This window comes from Pholcus phalangioides, unplaced genomic scaffold (genome assembly GCF_987345545.1).
Source record: "Pholcus phalangioides strain wild (caught in Gottingen) unplaced genomic scaffold, Ppha-v1.0 ptg000009l_1, whole genome shotgun sequence".
Lineage (NCBI taxonomy): Eukaryota > Metazoa > Arthropoda > Arachnida > Araneae > Pholcidae > Pholcus > Pholcus phalangioides.
Genome location: NW_028301602.1, coordinates 17,300,400 through 17,320,509, shown reverse-complemented (window position 1 = coordinate 17,320,509; position 20,110 = coordinate 17,300,400). Strand labels below are relative to the sequence as shown.

The following is a 20,110-nucleotide window of genomic DNA, read 5'->3' as shown; positions in this document are numbered from 1 at the left end:
TAATTTTTTCCCCTCCAATTTATACATCCTTGCCCTATAACTTAATTTTTGCTGCTCTAAAGCTGCTACAAATCCTATATTTTAGTTTTTCTCAGCCGCTGGGCTGTGACGGCCCAGTTGTAACAGGCTGCAAGAATATATACATATTATAAGGGTACCCTTACATTTCTCAAAGCATTTCCACAAATAATTGGTTTATTTCGCTATTGTGGGACATATTATTTGAATTTTTCAGTCTAAAAATCATACAAGGGGGGAAAGATGAAAAATCTTCCTATAGTTCCAGAACAATGGCTTCCAGCTGCAAATTATAGGAATTTAGAGGATCCCTATCACACTGAAAATCATTTGTTTTTATGCAAGGCCCTGGGAAGGGATAGTCTCTAGTCCCCTTTCTTGAAATTAATATTTTTCTTTTCACAATTTTGAGTATCCGTCGTCATGAAACCCAAACAATACACATACAGCAGGGGAAAAAATTGTTTTTCATACTCTCCGTCCCTCTTTCTCAAAAATATCCTAATGTTTCAGAGCTCTGTTGACAACCAGATGACCCTGTTTGCATGTTCATTGTTTGCCATTGTTAGCACCACAAAACTACTGGGGATGAAATGAATATTGTTTTCTTTGCAAGAACACAGTAAATTACATTACAAGATTTTTCGTTTTGATTTTTTTTTTTCCGAGTGTCATATTTTTCATTTGTTCAAGATAGGTTCACAAATCAAAATACAAAAGACTAAATACAAAAACAAGTTCAAACGTGGTTCTTCATGATGCAAGTCTATCACTGTGACCACTCGACTGCCACAGCTGCAATACTCAATACTGCATGACCATTCATAGGGTACATAAAAAATTTCTAAAATAAATTTGTACAAAAATTAAAAGTCAGAGACATTCAGCAATTTTATTGAATTTGTTATTTCGCCAGTTGTTTCAGTAAAAGTTGTCAATTTTCCACAGATTCCCACATTCTATACATCTCTCTAATCTCGTTTGATGTGAGGGACTTCTCCTCACGTCTCTCTTCCTTGGACAAGAATTCTTCCATAAACTCTTGCTGTTACGCAGAAAGGAGATCCATTAGTTCATCTACTGTCAACTCCTGGCCATTTTTTAGCACCAGTTCTTGAATGTCATCCTTATGAATCTTCAGTCCCATGGTCTTCCTCAAGGACAGTTTCTTTGACAAATGTTTTCTTCTATTCATAAGATAGCCCTTTGAAGGTCACACTCAATAATACAATCAGCCCACAGTTTTCTCCAAGCAGAATTTAAAAAAAAATTCAAGTGCACGTATGCTTGGTTATAATGCTACATCTAGTTTCATATCGTAAACAGTCATGCTTGTGTGTTAATTTTTCGAGAGAAACATGCTAACGCAGACTAAATCTCCGGTTAGCATGAAGTGGAGAATATTACCCACAATTCCACATTACGTGTGAGGAATGATTGGCTCAGTTGTGATAACTCAAAAATAAATAAAATTCCAAATTTTATTTGGACGTTGACTGAGTCATAATTTGTTCAGAATTTTTGTTATTTAACCAAAGTTCCACTGTAACTCACTTTAGTTTTTGAAAGTGAAGAAATAAGAAAAACACTTTTTTGCTGGTTTTGATCTCCCTTGATAATCTGGATTTTCTCTTATCCAGCTGACATTCAGTTTCAATTGAGCTAGATAAGAGATATTCTGTGATATTGTATTACTAGTTGGTAAGCTGAATATTTTTTATGACAATATTTTCTGATTCAAAGTTGGATGAGGGGTAAAATATTCACTGTGAAATTATTATAGGAGGATGAACATCCAATTGAGGATGATTGGTGTGAAGAAACTGATCCAGATGCTGTAGCAAGACGTATGGAGTGTTTGACTGCTGGTGCCAAGGGCTTGATGCTGAATGATGACTTAGAGAAAACTCCTCAGGAAAGATTGGATCTCTTCTATGAATTCGTAAAAGTATGAATTTGTTTTCGCAACAATAAGTTTGCACTAAAGATTGTAACTTAAGGGAAACATATTATTCAACTATATTTTTAATCTCTTATAGAAGCATATAGAAACTGGCTCCATAGAAAACTTGCATAAGGAATTGGTGGGTGAGGCTGAGAGATTGGATATCAAAGACAAGGCTGTTCTGGTGCTCTGTGAACTTCTGCTTGGTGAAAATATTATACAGGAAGTGAAAAACCACAGACTTCTCTTCTTGCGTGTGAGTAATGGTTCCTCTTTTTATTTACTAAGTAGAATGACCAGTTTAGAAATTGTTTGTTTGTTCAGTACTAAGTTTTATTTCTTCTTAGCATGTGATTTATAAATATATCAGTTTAAAATCATTTTTCAAATCAGTGGAATCACTTTACTATGCCGCAACTTTATCTCAAAACTGACAGAAATGAAACATTTCGAGTGTTTCTATAAATGAAAGTGAAAAATGTGTTGAAAATGGCAAAAATTTCAGTTAAAAAGACTAAAATGTGTTTTACTACATACTCAGTCACTGGGGGGGGGGGGGTTGGCCTTAGAAAAATATGTTTTTCAAAATTGTGATTCTGATGATTAGTTTTATTTTACTCTCTGCATTGGATTTACCAGGGGTTCTCAAACTTAATCCACTCTCTGCTCTTTTTTACTAATCAGCACGTATCTGCTACTCTCCAGAGTTTAACATTAAGTACGGCTCCCAGAGAATGTTTTTGTCTTTCTTTGGAAAACCTTTTTGTTAGGGCCGCTGCTCTGTGTTGCACAGTTTGAGTACTCCTGGCATGTAACCATTGTTCAACATATCCATTAATTTTTTTGGGATGAGTGTGTTTTCTGAACTTCAACCCTTTTTATACTTATATACAACTCTTTTTAACTTAATGTTTTTATATTTGTTTTTGATGGTTTTCCTATTTCTGATTGTCAATAATGTATTGCAGGGGCTTCTGAATTTAAGTGTGACTTTACTTTTCATGATTATGTAATGTTGATAGTAGTGTAAAATCTAAAAAATTCAAAATTTTTCTGTTCAAACACTAAATGTTTTTTCTTGACCATTTTCTTAAAATATTTCTCTCAAATAAACAGCATTTACTCATGACTACAAGTGACATAGTTTTAATATTTTTCCACCCGCCATCATGAATCTTTATCTGTGCTCTACTTCCTTCATTTAGTGCTTCATATTTCCTCTAATATTAGTTTTACATACCCATGGGTGATAGTATGATCATGATGGGTTTTAGTGCCATCACAAATTAATTTTTTTTCTCGTGGTTTCTTTCGCCCTGCATAGACTAAACAGATTTATGTGTAAACAGATTTAGTTTTTTTAATTGTTTTCTTTCATTAAATATGCTTTTAATAAAAATGTATAACTGCTTTTAAGAGTTTGTATACCTAAGATAATTGATCATTGATAGCATCCAACAAAACACTTACACAGTTTTTTTGTACAGTATGTAGATGTGATTTCTCTATTCTGCATGGTGTAAAGACTGACATTGAATTATATTCTTCTCAAGAGCAATGCAGGACCTGCCTGGTGAAGGGGGTGGCACTTTTCCTCAATTGATGAAAAAAACAATTTTCAAAACTTCTTTGATTGGGTGTGGGGGTAGTCCTTTCTTCCTCCTCCCTCAAGAAAATCTCAGTATTTCTGTATTACAAAAGTTGGCAGGCAATCAGAAAGTAGTTGCCCTTTCTTTCCTGAGGCCAATGAAAAAACTTCTGTTTCTAATGGTAATATTTCCTGAGGTATTTGATTTTAAAAATTGGAGGAAAGTTTTTTTCAATTTCAATTCAATTCAAATTTATTTTAAAATTTGTGTGAATACATGTTATATGATATTATTGGCAACCAAGGAGACAGGTGTTCCATACTGGTTGTTACAGTGAATAGGTTTAAAAAATATAGTACAGTGATATTATTTTCAGATATATGATGGGAAAAAAATATAAGAAAGATAGTAGTTACAGATAAAAATAGTATAGTTAACAAAAAATGACTGTTAAAAATTGCAATATAAACAATAAAGAATATCCTCATGCAACGGCGGAGGTGCTATAAAAATTACATATGAATAATATCAACATGAGTTCTTAATATAGACTTAATATTTACCTAAAATACACAAAAGAAAAAAAAATATGAATATCATGTTAACGATATACATAATAAATATATATATTGGGAAAGAAAAGCAAAAACTAAGGGACAACTCTTCCTTCCCTTATTTATGCTGTTTTTTCCCAACTTTCTTCCGATTTTTGAATTCTAATACGTATAATATTGCACTTGGAAAAATTTTTTTGGCCTTGTCAGAAGAGACTGCAACAACTTTCTAATTTGGTTTTTGAGGACAGAGCGTTTGTATAAAATTTTATTTCAATAACCATGCAACCCATGCCCATCATTTGGGGGGGGGGGCGGTGTCGGGCCGATTTCCACCCCCCCCCCCACCCTGTGCTGTAGAAAATATAGAAGATATATTAGAAATGGTGTGTATATATTTATACACACACATTGACTATATGTTCTTGCTTCCTTAATTTGCTGAGGGGAAAAAAAATAGTCATTCTGAAATATTTCGTAACCCCTTGAATTATTCATGAACATTAGGCCCCTTTCACACGAGCACTGAAGATGCGGGTGTTTCGCCCGCATCTTTAGGTTGAAATTCGTGCATAAAAGCTATTTTTTCGCAATTTTTATAACTGTTTTTCATTGAAATTTTATTTCAATAACCATGCAACCCATGCCCATCATTTGGGGGGGGGGCGGTGTCGGGCCGATTTCCACCCCCCCCCCCCCACCCTGTGCTGTAGAAAATATAGAAAATATATTAGAAATGGTGTGTATATATTTATACACACACATTGACTATATGTTCTTGCTTCCTTAATTTGCTGAGGGGAAAAAAAATAGTCATTCTGAAATATTTCGTAACCCCTTGAATTATTCATGAACATTAGGCCCCTTTCACACGGAGCGGATGCGGACGCGGAAGCGGGTCCGCATACCCTTTCACACGAGCACTGAAGATGCGGGTGTTTCGCCCGCATCTTTAGGTTGAAATTCGTGCATAAAAGCTATTTTTTTGCAATTTTTATAACTGTTTTTCTCCTTCACCCCTGATTCAGTGCCCATATGCAGCCTAGAGGTATTCTTTGGTGGCTTAGTCTAGAGCCACATAGAATATGGGAATAAAGATATCTTCATTCCGATCCTCACAAGTAGTCGATGGGAGAAAATGTCTTAAAATATTTTCAAAAGATTTTGAAAACAAATCTGTCTTTCCGGAAAAATATGAAAGAAAAATTCCAAAAACATCCAATGTTCGAAAAATCCAATCCAAAAACATCCGAAACTAATATGTTCCTAAAAAAAAAATTCGGGAGATATCAAAGAATTTGCAAGTAGAAAAAAAGGGGAGGGGTGGGGACGTTCAAAATGTCTGTGCTTAGAAATATTCACATCACAATTCTGTCTTAGGCCGGGATTACAGTATAAAAGTTTTATAAAAGTTAGTTTATAAAACTTGAAAAATGCAACCGATAGACCGATCAGTTAAGTTCGCTCGAATGTAACAGATGTGTTTATTGATTACATTTTTCAAGTTTTATAGTGTAATACCAGCCTTAGGCCGGGATTACACTATAAAAGTTTTGTAAAAGCTCTTTGATAAAACGTGAAAAATTCAACCAATATTATCTTATTGGTTGAATTTTTTGAATGCAAAATGTGTGTGCGTGTTTGTGTGTGTGCACCGGTTGCATTTTCTGGAATGCAACCGATGCGCCTATTGGTTGAATTTTTCAACTTTCATAAAAGTTCTTTTATAAAACTTTATAGTATAATCCCGGCCGGATTACACTATAACAATTTTATAACAATTATTTAAAAAAAAGCAACTAATAAATTTATCGGTTGCATTAGAGCAAATGCAACCGATAAATTTATTAGTTGATTTTTTAAAGTTTTATAAAATAACTTTCATAAACCTTTTATAGTGAAATCCCATCCTTAGATTAGTCATTTCTGAAATATAAAATTTCATTTTTTCAAGTTTATAGACTGAATATCGTGTAAAATAAACTTGTAGGTATCGGGGGAACCACCAAAAATATTCAAGTGCTAGGGTCTTCAAACGACTTAATCCGGCCCTGAGTGAACGTCGTACGGGGATAACGTTGTTTATAAAAGTATTTTTTTAAAGTTTAAAAAAATTAACAGATTAAAAATTTAAAAAAATAACAAATATTTAAAATAATATTTCAGATATTTATATTTTTAAATAATTTAAAAAATTTAAAAAGAAAAAAATTAAAATTTTTAAATTAAATTTAAAAGTTATTAAAGTATGTAGTCAGTTAAATATTCGTAATGCACAGAACGGCTTATCATTTTTGTTCCGTCAGTGGCCGTTGTTGGCAGGTTTTATTGTATAAAATTGTGAAATATGGACAAAAGGCAGTTAAAGTTGCTATATCTCAATCTCAGAACGAAACAAAGGGATAGACGTATGTAGGTACATTATATTAATGAGCAGGGACCATCATATGGTGTTTTATGATGGTCATTTTATCATTATGGCAAATAATTAAAAAAAATTCCGTGAAAAATCACCTTCAAAAAGTACCCAAAGATGCAGACGAATTCGCTCCGCATCCGCATCGTCTGAATAGCCCCGAATAAACCTATTGTCAAAACTTCTATGTGCGGATGCGGAGCCCGCACTTAGGTTTTGACACATGCGGACGACGTCCGGACCCGCATGAACATTTCCTAGGTGCGGAGATTTTTCGGCTCGTCTGAAAGGCGCAGTATATTCCAATTGTTAAAACTTCTTCCGGACCCGCATCCGCGTCCGCATCCGCTCCGTGTGAAAGGGCCCTTAGGTTTTGAAAATTATATTGCCATTATTAGTCAGTTCCTTTTTATAAATGTCTAACATTATTTTTACAATTGTTCAAATACCTGTAGTTTCAATTTATTTTTTTTATAAATTTCAGACACTTATGTTATTTTTCTCCCATTAACAGTTTACTCATGAGCAGCAGAAGGCTCAGAAGTACTTAATAGGTGGATTAGAGCAGGTCATCAACTTGCACAAGGAGTTGCTGATGAGCAAAGTTCCGCATATTCTGAAACTGTTTTATGACACTGACATCCTAGAGGAGGAAGTTCTGATTGAGTGGTCACAAAAGGTGATTTGATATTCCTTGATGATGGTTCCCTGTTATTTCACTCGTGTTCTTGAACTATTTAAATTAATATGACAAATTCTGACTGCGTGTAATAAAAATAAAACTCGCTTTGTAATTAGTTTTTTTTTATATGTGCAGCAGAAATCTTTTTTTTTTTTTTTAATTTACGTAAAATGAAATGGAGGCGTACGACATGGAAAAGCATGTAAGCCATAAAAAATAAATTTACATGACAGCAAAACAGTTTTTAGGTATGTTCACATCTCTCTCTGATGTTAAACACCATCTTTTTTGATGCCGGCAGAAATTAATTTTTTTTCTGACTTTGGGTTGCTTTTTCATGCCACAGATATTTGTATTTACTACAGTTGAAAAAAATTTTTAATTTAAATTTTTAAATTCTAGTTTTTGATTTTTTTTGTGACTTCATTTCTCTCGATGTTAGTGCCTCACTTATTGAATTTACGTAGCAAATATATCGTAGTAATATATTTGCCAGAAATGTAATGGGAATTTTTTCTCCTAAGTGTTTTATAGTTTTCTTTCACTTATTTTTAACATTTAGTAACAATGCTGATATCCCCCCCCCCCCCGAAATTTCAGTTTTATACAAAATCATAAACAAGTGATTTTTCAGAAGGTGTGAATATAGTTTTCTTACAATGAACCATTGATTTTTCAATCTTGAAGCCTCAAAGCCGAATGGTTAGTATTGCTCTGCAATTTGCCCTCTCAGTGTCTTCTGAGTTAAAATCCCCCAGAATATTGTTTCTTAACTTTTCTTCCTAATTGTTCTTCAGTAGCACTGCTTGTTCTGCGACGGTATGTCACAAATTTTGGCATATTCTGCTTCAGGGAATCTAAATTTACTAACATAAAAGGAGAAAGCTTATTAACTATTTGAATTTGTTTTCTGAAGGATAGTCAGTATCAAAATGACTTAAAATTTGTTATTTATTAAATTGTTTGCTCCCTTTCAAGGTATCAAAGAAGTATGTAAGTAAGGAAATCGCTCAAGAGATTCGTGAAAAAGCCAAACCTTTCATCAAGTGGCTTCAGGAAGCTGAAGAGGAAGAGTCCTCTGAGGATGATGAAGAGGAAGAAACGGTTGAGGTTAGTTTGAAATTCTTGTAATTGATCAGTAGTCTTTAAAATACTATATTGTATAGCTGAACTAGTCGCAAAAAAATTTAGTTGACAAAAAAATTTTTTTCCTGGAGAAAAAGGTCCAAAATATAATGCTTCTTTTGACTTTCTCAGGGTGTAGTGACCCTCTTTCATGTTGGCAAATATGCTGCTATAAATTCCAAACATTTCGTCCTGCTCTCAGGCTCTAATTTTATTACTACACAAAGGAAATTTTTTTTGTTGCCATTACCAATTTTTCAGTTGATTTTTAGATGAAATATGTTATAATGCTTCCTATTTTCTAACATGTGAATGAGTACCATAATTTCCTGTGTATATATAGCCCATTATCCAAGAAAGTGGTTTGTTTTCCCTGGGGGAAAAAAAAAAGATTCGGTTCTGAAATAGGAACAGACCTGCCAACTCTCCCGATTCAGGCGGGAGACTCCGGATTTTTCATCCTTCCTCCCGCTCTCCGGATTTTGTCAGAAAATTAGATTTTATGCGTGCTTTCACGTTGTTGTGGCGTCAATAATTACTGTCGTCGTTAGGGAAAAAACCCATAGAGGACAGCCGTAGTCATTTCCATCGAGCAGTAAAAACTGATTGGTCGAAAAAACCTGAATTTCAAGTTTTTGACCAATCAGCGTTTTCACGCTGCACACGGCGCATAAATGCTACTCGTACGAACCCCCGGCTTTATCAGGGGCATGACCTTAGTTGCCGAAATTCCTGTATAATCGTTATTGTATTCCATTAACAGCCGTGCGGTAAACATGTTTTTTCGTCGGCAGCTTTGTAATTTGAATTTTTTTAAATTGTTTCAATTAAACATCTTCAGAAAGAATATATAAAACTTTAAGCTATATAAAGCTAAATATAAAACTTTAAAAGTTCATATACCCAAGATTATCAATCACTGATAGCATCCACGAAAGGAAACACATACTTTATAAACAGTATGTAGATGTGATTTCTCTATTCTGCATAGAAAGACTGTCATGGTATTATATTCTACTCAGGGGCAATGCACAGAAACTGCCTTGGGGGGGGGGGAAATGAAACTTTTTCTTAATTGATTAAAAAAAAAATTTCGAAACATTTTTTATGAACTCTTTTTTTTGATCGAGTCTATGAGTTTCGGGGGGGGGGGGGTTCGGGAGAATCTGTGGATTTCAAAAGTTGGCACGTCTGAGGAACAAACATTTCATTACTGCTATCAAGTTTGCTATCTTTTAGTTTTCCTCCCTATAAACTTGATCCAGAAACAGGTTTAGGAAGAACATGATGCATTTTGCCAACATTACATTTCATTTTCCCCTGTTCACTCATTTCCTGCCAAGTTGGGGAGATGGAGGGGGGGGGTGTACAAAAATCCACTAATGATACACTACAGTGATGCAGACTATATAGTGAAATTTTAAACATGCAAACATTTTATCTTTTAGCTACATGCTTCAAGAAATTGTAATAGTTATTTATTATTTTGAATTTGTTTAATTTATTGGCATTCAAGCCTTGAAACCTTAAGTAATGCATGGTCATAATATATTTTTTAAACTACATGTAAATCTTCCTAATCATATTTATATTCGTAAAAAAAAATTGTTTTACAGGTTGTGTATTCTGACCGCCATATCAGTTCATCTATCAAAGTGGAAAAAGAACAAGTAAAAGCACGGGAAAATCACAAGTCAGCTCCTGCAGATGAAGATGATGACCTGGATATCGATGCTATATAATATTTTTTTACAATTTTTTCTGTTGCCTTTATTATATATATACTGCTATAAACTTTTCACTTTTTATTTTATGGTTTCAGCTATGAAATTTTTTTCTTCTATTTTCCCCTTTATATATAGCATTGGATCGGAATGTATTTGCAATTTTTTTCCTTGTTTTTGTTGCCAAAGCTTTTTGTTTGTTGCCTTTGAAGATGAGGTTTTTTAAAGGGAAATGAAAAAAGTGTGAATGAGTAACTGTGTGTAAATTGAAACCTTGTTAATATAAGTAGGATGTTTAGTCATTTTCCCCCATTAACATTGTACAGAGGAAATGCTTCAATAAAAATTGCAGATGAATACTGGTTGTGTGCTTCATCATTGTGAATGTGGAAGTCAATGTTCTAAGCATGCAAAGAAAAATTTTCTTTACTTTGAAACTAGTTGATCATAAGACGATTGAATGTTCAAGAACTACTTATACACCATCACAGATTGCAACATTTTTATCTAGTAATTCTGACTATAATGTACGGTCACACAAACTGCACAACATTACAGTAGGCTCTTGCTAATCCAGCACATATCCTACCTGAGTATATCGGATTACCGAAATCATTGGATTATTGGAAATCAATTGAATGAACTTGTATGAATAATATAAACTTCTGTGGAAAGACATGCAGTAATATGTTTTCCTCTTCTATGGTCGAAAAAACCCAGCTAAAAAATGCCAGGTTATCAAGTCTACTGTAGTTTGTCTCAAGCTGTCATTTACTCGAGTGGTGATGCTACGTAGGATTACTTTGAGAAACTTGATACTTTTAAGAATAAAGTATAAGTTTCTAAAACCTACAATGCTTTGATGTGATCTTGTATAAAGAGTTACTTGGTTAATTCAGACCTGAAAATTTGAAAAAAAAATGTGTGCCCCAATCATAGTTAAATAACTAACCAATCGTATTCATAAACAAAATTCATACTTCACTAGATAATGGTTAAGCGTAAGAATGCTGTAGAAACTTTTTCAAATTTGTTTGATTGGTCGTCTTAGCTGCCATGTGTGCATTGTATCGGGGAAGCACATACGTGATAGGTTGACCAATCTTCCTGGTCTGCTGTACAAGATGAAAACATCCTTTTTAGCTATTTATAGATAATATTCTGACAGAATTGGTATGAATATGACATTGCTCATATCTGAGTTATACAGTCTACACTCATTACACTGGCCCCTGCAGGGAACTCTGCGCCAAAACTAATATCTTGCTCCATCCTGCTCCAATAGCGTATTTTCGTATTTTTCTGCTCCAAATAGCGAATTTTGCATCAGTATGCCCGGAATTTCGGAAAGAGCGCCAAAAAAATTTTTGTTCCTGCTAACCACGAAATGTTTCTTTACGAGAAGAGCGTGTTTTATTCCACTATACTTAAACTATCGGGCTTTCCATCGCGAAACCCCGATATTGTCCGTGATCGTGGAACTGAAGATGGTTTGCAATGCCTTTCATCTTTAAAGTGCAAATTCGAGTGTTTCCGTTTAAAAAAAAAAAGTCGTCACTGGAAGCAGCAGAAATTACTGTGATTGTGTTAAATCCCGATGTTTCGTGATTTCAGTAGTAAAAAGCGCATGTCCGCCGAATTACGAATGTTAGTTTAGAAACTGCCGAATAACGAGCGTTAAATCGTCAATCTCGCCAAATAGCGAGCGTCAGATCGCCAATCTCGCCAAATAGCGAGCGTCAGATCGCCAATCTCGCCAGATAATGAGTGCTGAATCGCCAAACATCGAGTTGATTCTTCCGAAATTCTCTCATTTTGCAACAATTTCTTTCCATTAAAAACTTATTTTAGCTCATTTGAAGTGCTGCTGTTCCAGGCAGCAAATAGTGCCCTCAGTAAGCAAAAATCATCTTAAATAAACGGGTGCAAAAAATTTTATGACGGCCGCTCTTTCAAACAAGGTGTCAAAAGCCTAAAACACCAAAAACAAAAATCAAGCTGACGAAAAGATGTTTGATAACAAAAGACAGTGCAGTTTTATTTTGAAAAGGGTTGAGGGTTAACGAAAATATTCTTGTGAATTTCACTGCTCCAATTTATAAATATCTGCTCCGAATCCCATATTTTGCTGCTCCAAAATTGCTCCAAATCCCGAATTTACTGCTCCAAATCCTGAATTTTGCTGCTCCGAAATGGACTTAGTCACTTCCCACCCCTGCCCCTGTCGTTCTGTTGAAAATGGATGTTATATTGGGTGGTCTTTGTATCCGAAAGTGAACACATTGGATATTTCATATAAGAAAGCTTTTGGAATGTATTCTACTAGTCATAACAAACATCAAATGTGATAGGTTGTTCATTCTCTTATCTAATAGCTAATTTCTAAGCGGTTATTCTTAGAGGTTACTTTCAATCATGGGAAAAAAATTATTCCTCTTGAAAGCTAAGTAAATTACAGTCTACCTGTAATAACGTTCCCATTTAGAATGTTTTCCCGCTTATGACAGTTTTTGAAAAACTTTGGTAGACCTCCTTAAAATCCTGTTTATAAACATCTTGGTCTAAAGAGCCTCTGGCTCTAGGTTGTTAGGGGAGAAGGGGGCATGGGTGAGCACCGAGATGCTCACGGGAAAAAGAACAAAAAATTATTCCTTCATGAAATGTGCACTGTAACTTTTTCCAGATAAGGAGCACATTCTCTGTTCTCTCTCCAAAATAAGTATGATGAAATAAAGTGTGTGCTACCTATAAACTGAAGAGCCAAAAAAACTGGTACAGGCATGCGTATGCAAATAAAGAGATATGGAACCAATCAGAGTACGGCGCTGCGGTCGGCAACGATTATATAACACAACAAGTGTCTGGCATAGTTGTTAGATCGGTTACTGCTGCTACAATGGCAGGTTATCGAGATTTAAGTGAATTTGAACGTGGTGTTATAGTCGGCGCACGAGAGATGGGACATAGCATCTCCGAGGTAGCGATGAAATTTGGATTTTCACGAGTGTTCCGTGAATATCGGGAATCCGGTAAAAAATTAAATCTATGACATCGCTGCGGCCGGAAAAAGATCATGCAAGAACGGGACCAACGACGACTGACGAGAATCATTAAACGTGACAGACGTGCAACCCTTCCGCAAATTGTTGCAGATTTCAATGCTGGGCCATCAACAAGTGTCAGCGTGCGAACCATTCAACGAAACATCATCGATATGGGCTTTCGGAGCCGAAGGCCCACTCGTGTACCCTTGATGACTGCACGACACAAAGCTTTACGCCTCGCCTGGGGCCGACAACACCGACATTGGACTGTTGAGGACTGGAAACACGTTGCCTGGTCTGACGAGTCTCGGTTCCAATTGCTTCGAGCTGATGGACGTGTACGGGTGTGGAGACAACCTCATGGATCCATGGACCCTACATGTCAACAGGGGACTGTTCAAGCTGGTGGAGGCTCTGTGATGGTATGGGGCGTGTGCAGTTGGCGTGATATGGGACCCCTGATACGTCTAGATACGACTCTGACAGGTGACAGGTACGCAAGCATCCTGTCTGATTGATCACCAGTGGCGTAGCCGGGGGGGGGGAGCAGAGGGAGCGATTGCTTCCCCCAATCGAAATTTTGCCTACATTGGCGCCTATTTTTCTAAATGATTTTTGATCTTTAAACAAAATTGAAAAATATTGACTTTTTCATTTTCCACCTTCATTGACGTAAAAGATGAGTAGGGGGGGGGGGGAATCTACATTTATATTTGCGCTTCTTGCAGTTTCAGAGTGATTGGGTTTGTACTAATCCTTAAGAAAAGAAGGAAAAAAGAAAGTAGAGGTTTTCATTACCATTTCTGATAATTGCTCTCAAGCTCTTCATCTGTAACTTTTTTCTCTTGCTATTGGTAGTTCTCGGTACAGCTCCTAGAAATACTTTTCGTAGGTGTGAGTTCACGAAAGCTCATTCTATTCTGAAGGGCCACTAAGAGCATTGACTAAGGCGCCTTTTGAAGAAATTAGGCACGGGAACCAAACATTGTCTATTGTGGACAGACCACTGAACCTATGAAGTAATGGCTAGGATTCAAGCTCCAAGAAGTATCGCCTTTTCTTTGGGTGCCTTGGGTAGAGCTTGAGCTCCCAAAAATACGATGGGTGACTTAGATAGATTCATAGTGCCTAGAAATGCCACGTTATCTGCTGGTGCCTTGGCAAGAGCTACTACCTTGTTACTTGTGTATAGGCAGTGTCAAAGAATAGGAAAAGGTGGAAAACTGCTATGAGCTTTTGAACCCTAAAAAACCCAAGATTTTGGGGCCAAAAGGGGGTTCTGGAAGAGTTTTTCTTAAAGGTGGGTAAAAATAAAGAACCTATAATCTTGGGTCAATAGCGCTCTGATATGTAGAGAATGGGAGAGGAAATTATAGTCTATAATATATATCTATAATATATCTATATATTTGTACGACAATATATTGTACTATATTATACGATGATAGTGTGCATAGTTTTATGTTAAAATGTGACTTTTTCAGAAACATTGTCTTTTTTCATAGTTTCTCTTTTCTATGAATCACTGTTTCATCATTATGCATATACAGCAGTGTGCCGAATCGGAGAAATTATTCCCTGGAAAAAGTTATGGGGCCGATGTGTTTGTTAACTCATGACACGTAATATCTCCCCTCCAATTAATCCAGTGTTTCATAAACTTTTGGCACCCGTGCCCCTTCCCCCCGGCCTCGTCATCATTTATCCGTGACTGCCCAGAATAGCCTGACGCAGGGGGTTCTCGAACTTTTTCCACCCGAGGTGCCTCTTTCTCCTATTCAATGATTATCCGCGAACTCCGCCAATTTCCTCTGGAGCTGTTTAACAAAACATATTTTCGAAGAACCTTTGTCAGGGTCACCGCTCCGTGGTGCCTCTGATTAAGATTGGAGGCGCACAGTTTGAGAATCCCTTGCCTAATGTAAAAAAAAACCCCACTACTAAGTACTGAATAAACACGCATCAATACACCAACGCGTTGAGACGTCCCTCAAAAAAGGGTGGCGATGAGCCACGAGCACACACACTTTTAGAATCCGTTAATATTTCTGAAATAATATAAATGCACTATATATACTCATCGCTTTTTAAAACAGAATTCCAGGCGTTATTTGTTTCTTTATTTTCCACAACAACACATAGGTGGTCCACGCAGGGTCGTCTTACGAGCATCAAAGGGACTTTTCTAAGGCCCTCTACCTGTTCAGAAATTCCTGCCTAACAGTTCACTCTCCAAAAATTTTAACTGGATCTCATGTTCATGAAGTCCTTTTTGCACTTGAGACACCTGGACCGGGCCTGGAATTGCCCATGTATTACGAGGAAAGTTTAAAAGTGTAACTGTGAAAATACATACATAATAGTATTTCAGAAAAACAGAAAGTGTCCACGAAACGTTCAGTCTACTCTTGAAAAATTATTTAGTGTTTTTCAATTAGCGCTTATCCGAGGGCTTATGGTACTTTCTAATAGGAACTATGGCGTCGTGAGCGTTTACCAGCACTTACCCGAAGGCTCTCTGGTCAAATTACGAGGGGGAAAATCCAAGAACTTATTAGTCCAGAGGGTTCTTAAACTGTGCGTCACCAACCTTTACCGGGGGTACCGCGGAGCATCCCGAAGATTTTTCAAAGAGATTCTTTGTTAAACTGCTTTGGGAAGTAGCGGGCAAACATTGATTAAAGTAACGGGGCACAGCGGATGGAAAAAGTTTGAGAACCCCTGCGCTAGTCTGTGTACAATTCATCACTCATACATTTTCACTCTTCTATGATTTGTTATAAAACACATCGTATGAATTTATTTCACTAGAAATAAATATACATATACTATGCACAATGCATTTTTTAAAGTTTTTCAACTTCGAGCTGAACTCCCCTTTAAATAGTATCTCCAAAGGGGGCCGGTAGATAATAAAACATAAAAAATATTTCAATCGATTCATACACCCTCCACTTTTATTTCGATTCGGAAGATGAGCAGTGGCATTACAAACACGCCTCAGAGATACTGAAATAGATTACGGACACATAACGACAATTTCTGGCGCACACTAATTCGTTTGAAGCAGTGGTTCCTAAACCTTTTTGGGCCACCCTCTGTGCGTCTGCAATTTAGTAGTATGTGATAACCACTGCGATCATGTGGGCATCATGATGGATTCATCCCGGTTTGAACCCCACAGTGGCGGTTGACTGAGGAGCTAGTCTTTTTTTTTTTTTCAATTTCTAGGTACTAATGCTAACCGATCTTTCGTTTGGAAAGCCTTCCCGCAGAGAGCAGGTAGGCTTTCACCGTGATATTTGCATAACATGAAACTTCAGGCATCTGCCAGTTTTACTTCTAATATGGAAGACAAATGGCAAAACTTCTCAAACTGAAACCATGCATAACTATGACATCATATGTATGTTATGGTCACGCACATTGGCGTACGCAAAGGGGGGGGGGTTTCTGCATACGCCTATGGTCACGCTAAGTATAAGAAAGAACTTTCCGGCATGCATTAATTTGTTAGAAATTCCAGAAGAGTCTTGGAAGTACATGCACGATTGAGTAGAAGTAGTATACATGTGATACACGTGCTTACAATAAGAGTGTAACATAATAAAAGCGATTAAATGGAAGCATGAAGATTTCTCTGTACTTTCATATCTCGGAACAATTTTAGAGAGGAAATAATTTTTTCCTTTTTATTTTATGCTCCTATCATTTTTTTTATATTTTAATCTAAATTTTTTTCCAACTACCTTTTAGGGTGACTTCCCATTTGTTTTTGGTGTTTGCATTAGTATAAGTACACAAAACATAAAATGGAATTTACATTTTTTTAAAATTAATTAAAAAAATTAAAATAAATTAATCACAATTGAAAGGCAATTAATTTAATTTGAAAAATAACATCAACTGCAAACAAAATAAATTTGATTTTTTAAATTGGGAAATTTAAAGTTCTTTCCACTAATGCGTTAATTTTAAGTTTTCGCCTTAAGCACGAACAAAAAATGGCGCCTTTCACAATTTCGCTCCCTCACGGACCAAAACCTGGCTACGCCACTGCTGATCACCTGCACCCATTCATGTCCATTGTGCATTCCGACGGACTTGGACAATTTCAGCAGGACAATGCGACACCCCACACATCCAGAATTGCTACAAAGTGGCTCCAGGAAAACTCTTCGGACTTTAGACACTTCCGCTGGCCACCTAAATCCCCAGACATGAACATTATTGAACATATCTGGGATGCCTTGCAACGTGCTGTTCAGAAGAGATCTCCACCCCCTCTTACTCCTACGGATTTATGGACAGCCCTGCAGGATTCATGGTGTCAATTACCTCCAGCACTACTTCAGACATTAGTCGAGTCCATGCCACGTCGTGTTGCGGCACTTCTGCGTGCTAGCGGGGCCCTACACGATATTAGGCAGGTGACCAGTTTTTTTGGCTCTTCAGTGTAATATAGGGGAATTTTTCTCAGTCAGCAAAAAAAAAACAAAAAAAAAACTCTTGTGCACAGAAAAGTCTTCTCAGCCCATACTTTGCAAATTTATTCACCATGAGAAAATGTTGCCTTTCTCTTTGTTACTTTTAAATCCATAACCATTAAACGGGTAAAAATCTAATTTTATCAGTAAAAATATGACTTCTAGAAAATATTGAAAATATGAGTATAAAAAATATATGCAGTATTAAGTTATTAAGTGTAAGAGAAACATCAATGAACTGGAACCGCTTCTGCCACCTATCAAATAAAACGGTTACGATTCTTCGCTTGATATAGGTAACTGGTCTCTGATTAATGTACTGCATAGGAAAGCCAATACAGTATGATATTAAAAAATATTTTATAAACAATAATATTAATTAAATTATCACATTTGCTTCAAAATTTCAACAGTTGCTGTTTGTGTACGGTAAATTGACATTAGTAATTTGCACAAAATATCACCTTACCAAGTTTATGTATTCGAACGTGCTGTATACCAGAATCAGTTAGATTTTGATTCTGTTGATAAGTATATGTATGATTGTAGCTAAGGGTGGCTACGTATTGTACATTTTACTAACGTTAGTGTGCCGTATACAAAAAGTGTCTGTTAAAGTTTTGAACCAAACCTAACAGTTTAACTGATATTATTGCTCGTAAAATATTTATTAACATCGTATTATATTGACTTTTTTTATGCGGTACTTTCATGAGAAACCATTCACCAATTTTAAGAAGAATTGTAACAATTTCATTCAATAGATGGCAGAAACGGTTCCACTTTATTGATGTTTATCCACATGTAATACGTATAATACCTCTTCGTATACTTATATTCAATATTTTCTAGAAGGTGTAATAGTGCTGATAAAATTTTAAAATTACCTGTAAGTGGTTATGGACAAAAGTAACAAAGAAAGGCACAATTTTTTCATGGTGGATAAGTTTACAAAATATGGGCGTTTAGAGTTTCAGAATGCTTTCCTGTTCACAGAGTTTTTTACTGAGTTGAGAAAACAAATCCTTATATTCATATAATGTAGAATTTTATTTTGTCACTTTCGCACAGATATCGAAATTCTATGCTCAGAGAGACAAGTCTCGGCAGGTGAGATAAAAGAAAATATGCGCCTCCTATACCGGGAGAAATAGATCCTTCGTATTCCACCGTTTTGATTTTTAGCCACGATAGTGACAAAAAAGAGCTCTTAAGGGAGAACTGACACCCCCCCCCCTATTTTCTATGTTCAGAATGGAAGAGGTAACACTCCCCTTCCTCAAGGGCCTGTTAACGGCACCAGAGGCCCCCTGGTGCAAAGTGATTTTTATAGCCCTCTCTCTCCGCCACCTCAACCGAATACTTAGGCAACTGCTAACCGATTTACATACTCTCTGTCAAATATTTTACCATATCTCATTTTCATGAGTCATTTTCTGCACATGTGGGGGGGGGGGGGACACTCATGCCAATGAAGATATATAATTAAAAAAATAATAATTTCCCCAGAAAGAAAAGAAAGAAAAATAATTCCAGAAATTGAAGAGCAGGACAAAACGGCAAATTTTCTAAAACATAGGAGGACGCTTGAAATGACACCAAAAAGGAGGACATGTCCTCCTAAAGGAAGACGTCTGGTAACCCTCATTGAGGGGCTGGAAGTTGCATCCCGTATAAACGCAGGAAGGGGGGGGGGAGATTGCGTTGCATTTATATTTGCATTAATTATTTACAATATTTATTGGGGAGGCTCAAATAGCCTCAGCCTCCAAGTTCCGGGGCCAAATATCCATAGGATCCTATATTTAGGGTCACCAGACGTTCTTCTTTAGGAGGACATGTTCTTTTTGATGTCATTTAAAGCGTCCTCCTTACGTTTAGAAAAATTCACCCTTTTGTCCTTTTTTTCATCTTTAAGTGATTATTATTATTTTTTTCTGGGGAAATATTTTCTACACTCCGAAACATACCTCTTCATTTACGCAAGTGTTTCTGTGTTTTCCTTGATACGTGTTTACAGGCTTTGTCCATCCATTGTCGAAATTCCCATGATATGAGAACTCAAGTTGCCTCCAAGCAGGGAGGATGCAATTGTAACCGTGGTCCAGCTTGCTCCAGGATAATATGAAAAAGACTGTGGAAATGGAAAAACCCGCAACATAAATTTTAAGAATACCATTGCTTGCTCAACATCTAAGGCCTAAGGATTACACTATAAAAATCTTTTACAAAACTTTAAAAAAAAAAACAATGAGCCTATTAGTTACATTCACCCGAATACAACCGATATGCTTATTGTTTGTTTGTTTAAGTTTTATAAAAGAACTTTTATGGTATGATGCTTTGCACCATAGGTCAGGGGTTCTCAAACTGTGCACCGCGGCGCCCTGGTGTGTCTCCAACCCTAACAAAAGTTTTTCGAAAACATTCTTTGTTAATCAGCTCTGGGGAGCCGGAGTAGCCGGAAAGGGGCGCCACACCGCGGGTGGAAAAAGTTGGAGAACTGTTGCCCTAGGTCACTGTTTT

The 20,110-nt window shown here is 36.3% G+C and overlaps 1 protein-coding gene across 3 annotated transcripts in view; it reads left to right on the top strand.

Annotated features, from left to right (window-relative positions):
* The window catches only part of eIF5 (eukaryotic translation initiation factor 5), a 34,829-nt gene extending 24,419 nt beyond the window's left edge, over positions 1-10,410 (top strand). For all 3 annotated transcript variants that reach the window (XM_089235644.1, XM_089235643.1, XM_089235645.1), the window contains exons 9-13: positions 1,802-1,966; positions 2,058-2,219; positions 7,037-7,201; positions 8,183-8,314; positions 9,946-10,410. In XM_089235644.1, coding sequence (XP_089091770.1) covers positions 1,802-1,966; positions 2,058-2,219; positions 7,037-7,201; positions 8,183-8,314; positions 9,946-10,071 — 750 coding nt within the window. In that variant the 3' untranslated portion in view covers positions 10,072-10,410. The remainder of the gene's footprint in view (positions 1-1,801; positions 1,967-2,057; positions 2,220-7,036; positions 7,202-8,182; positions 8,315-9,945) is intronic.
* The last annotated feature ends 9,700 nt before the right edge of the window (positions 10,411-20,110 follow it).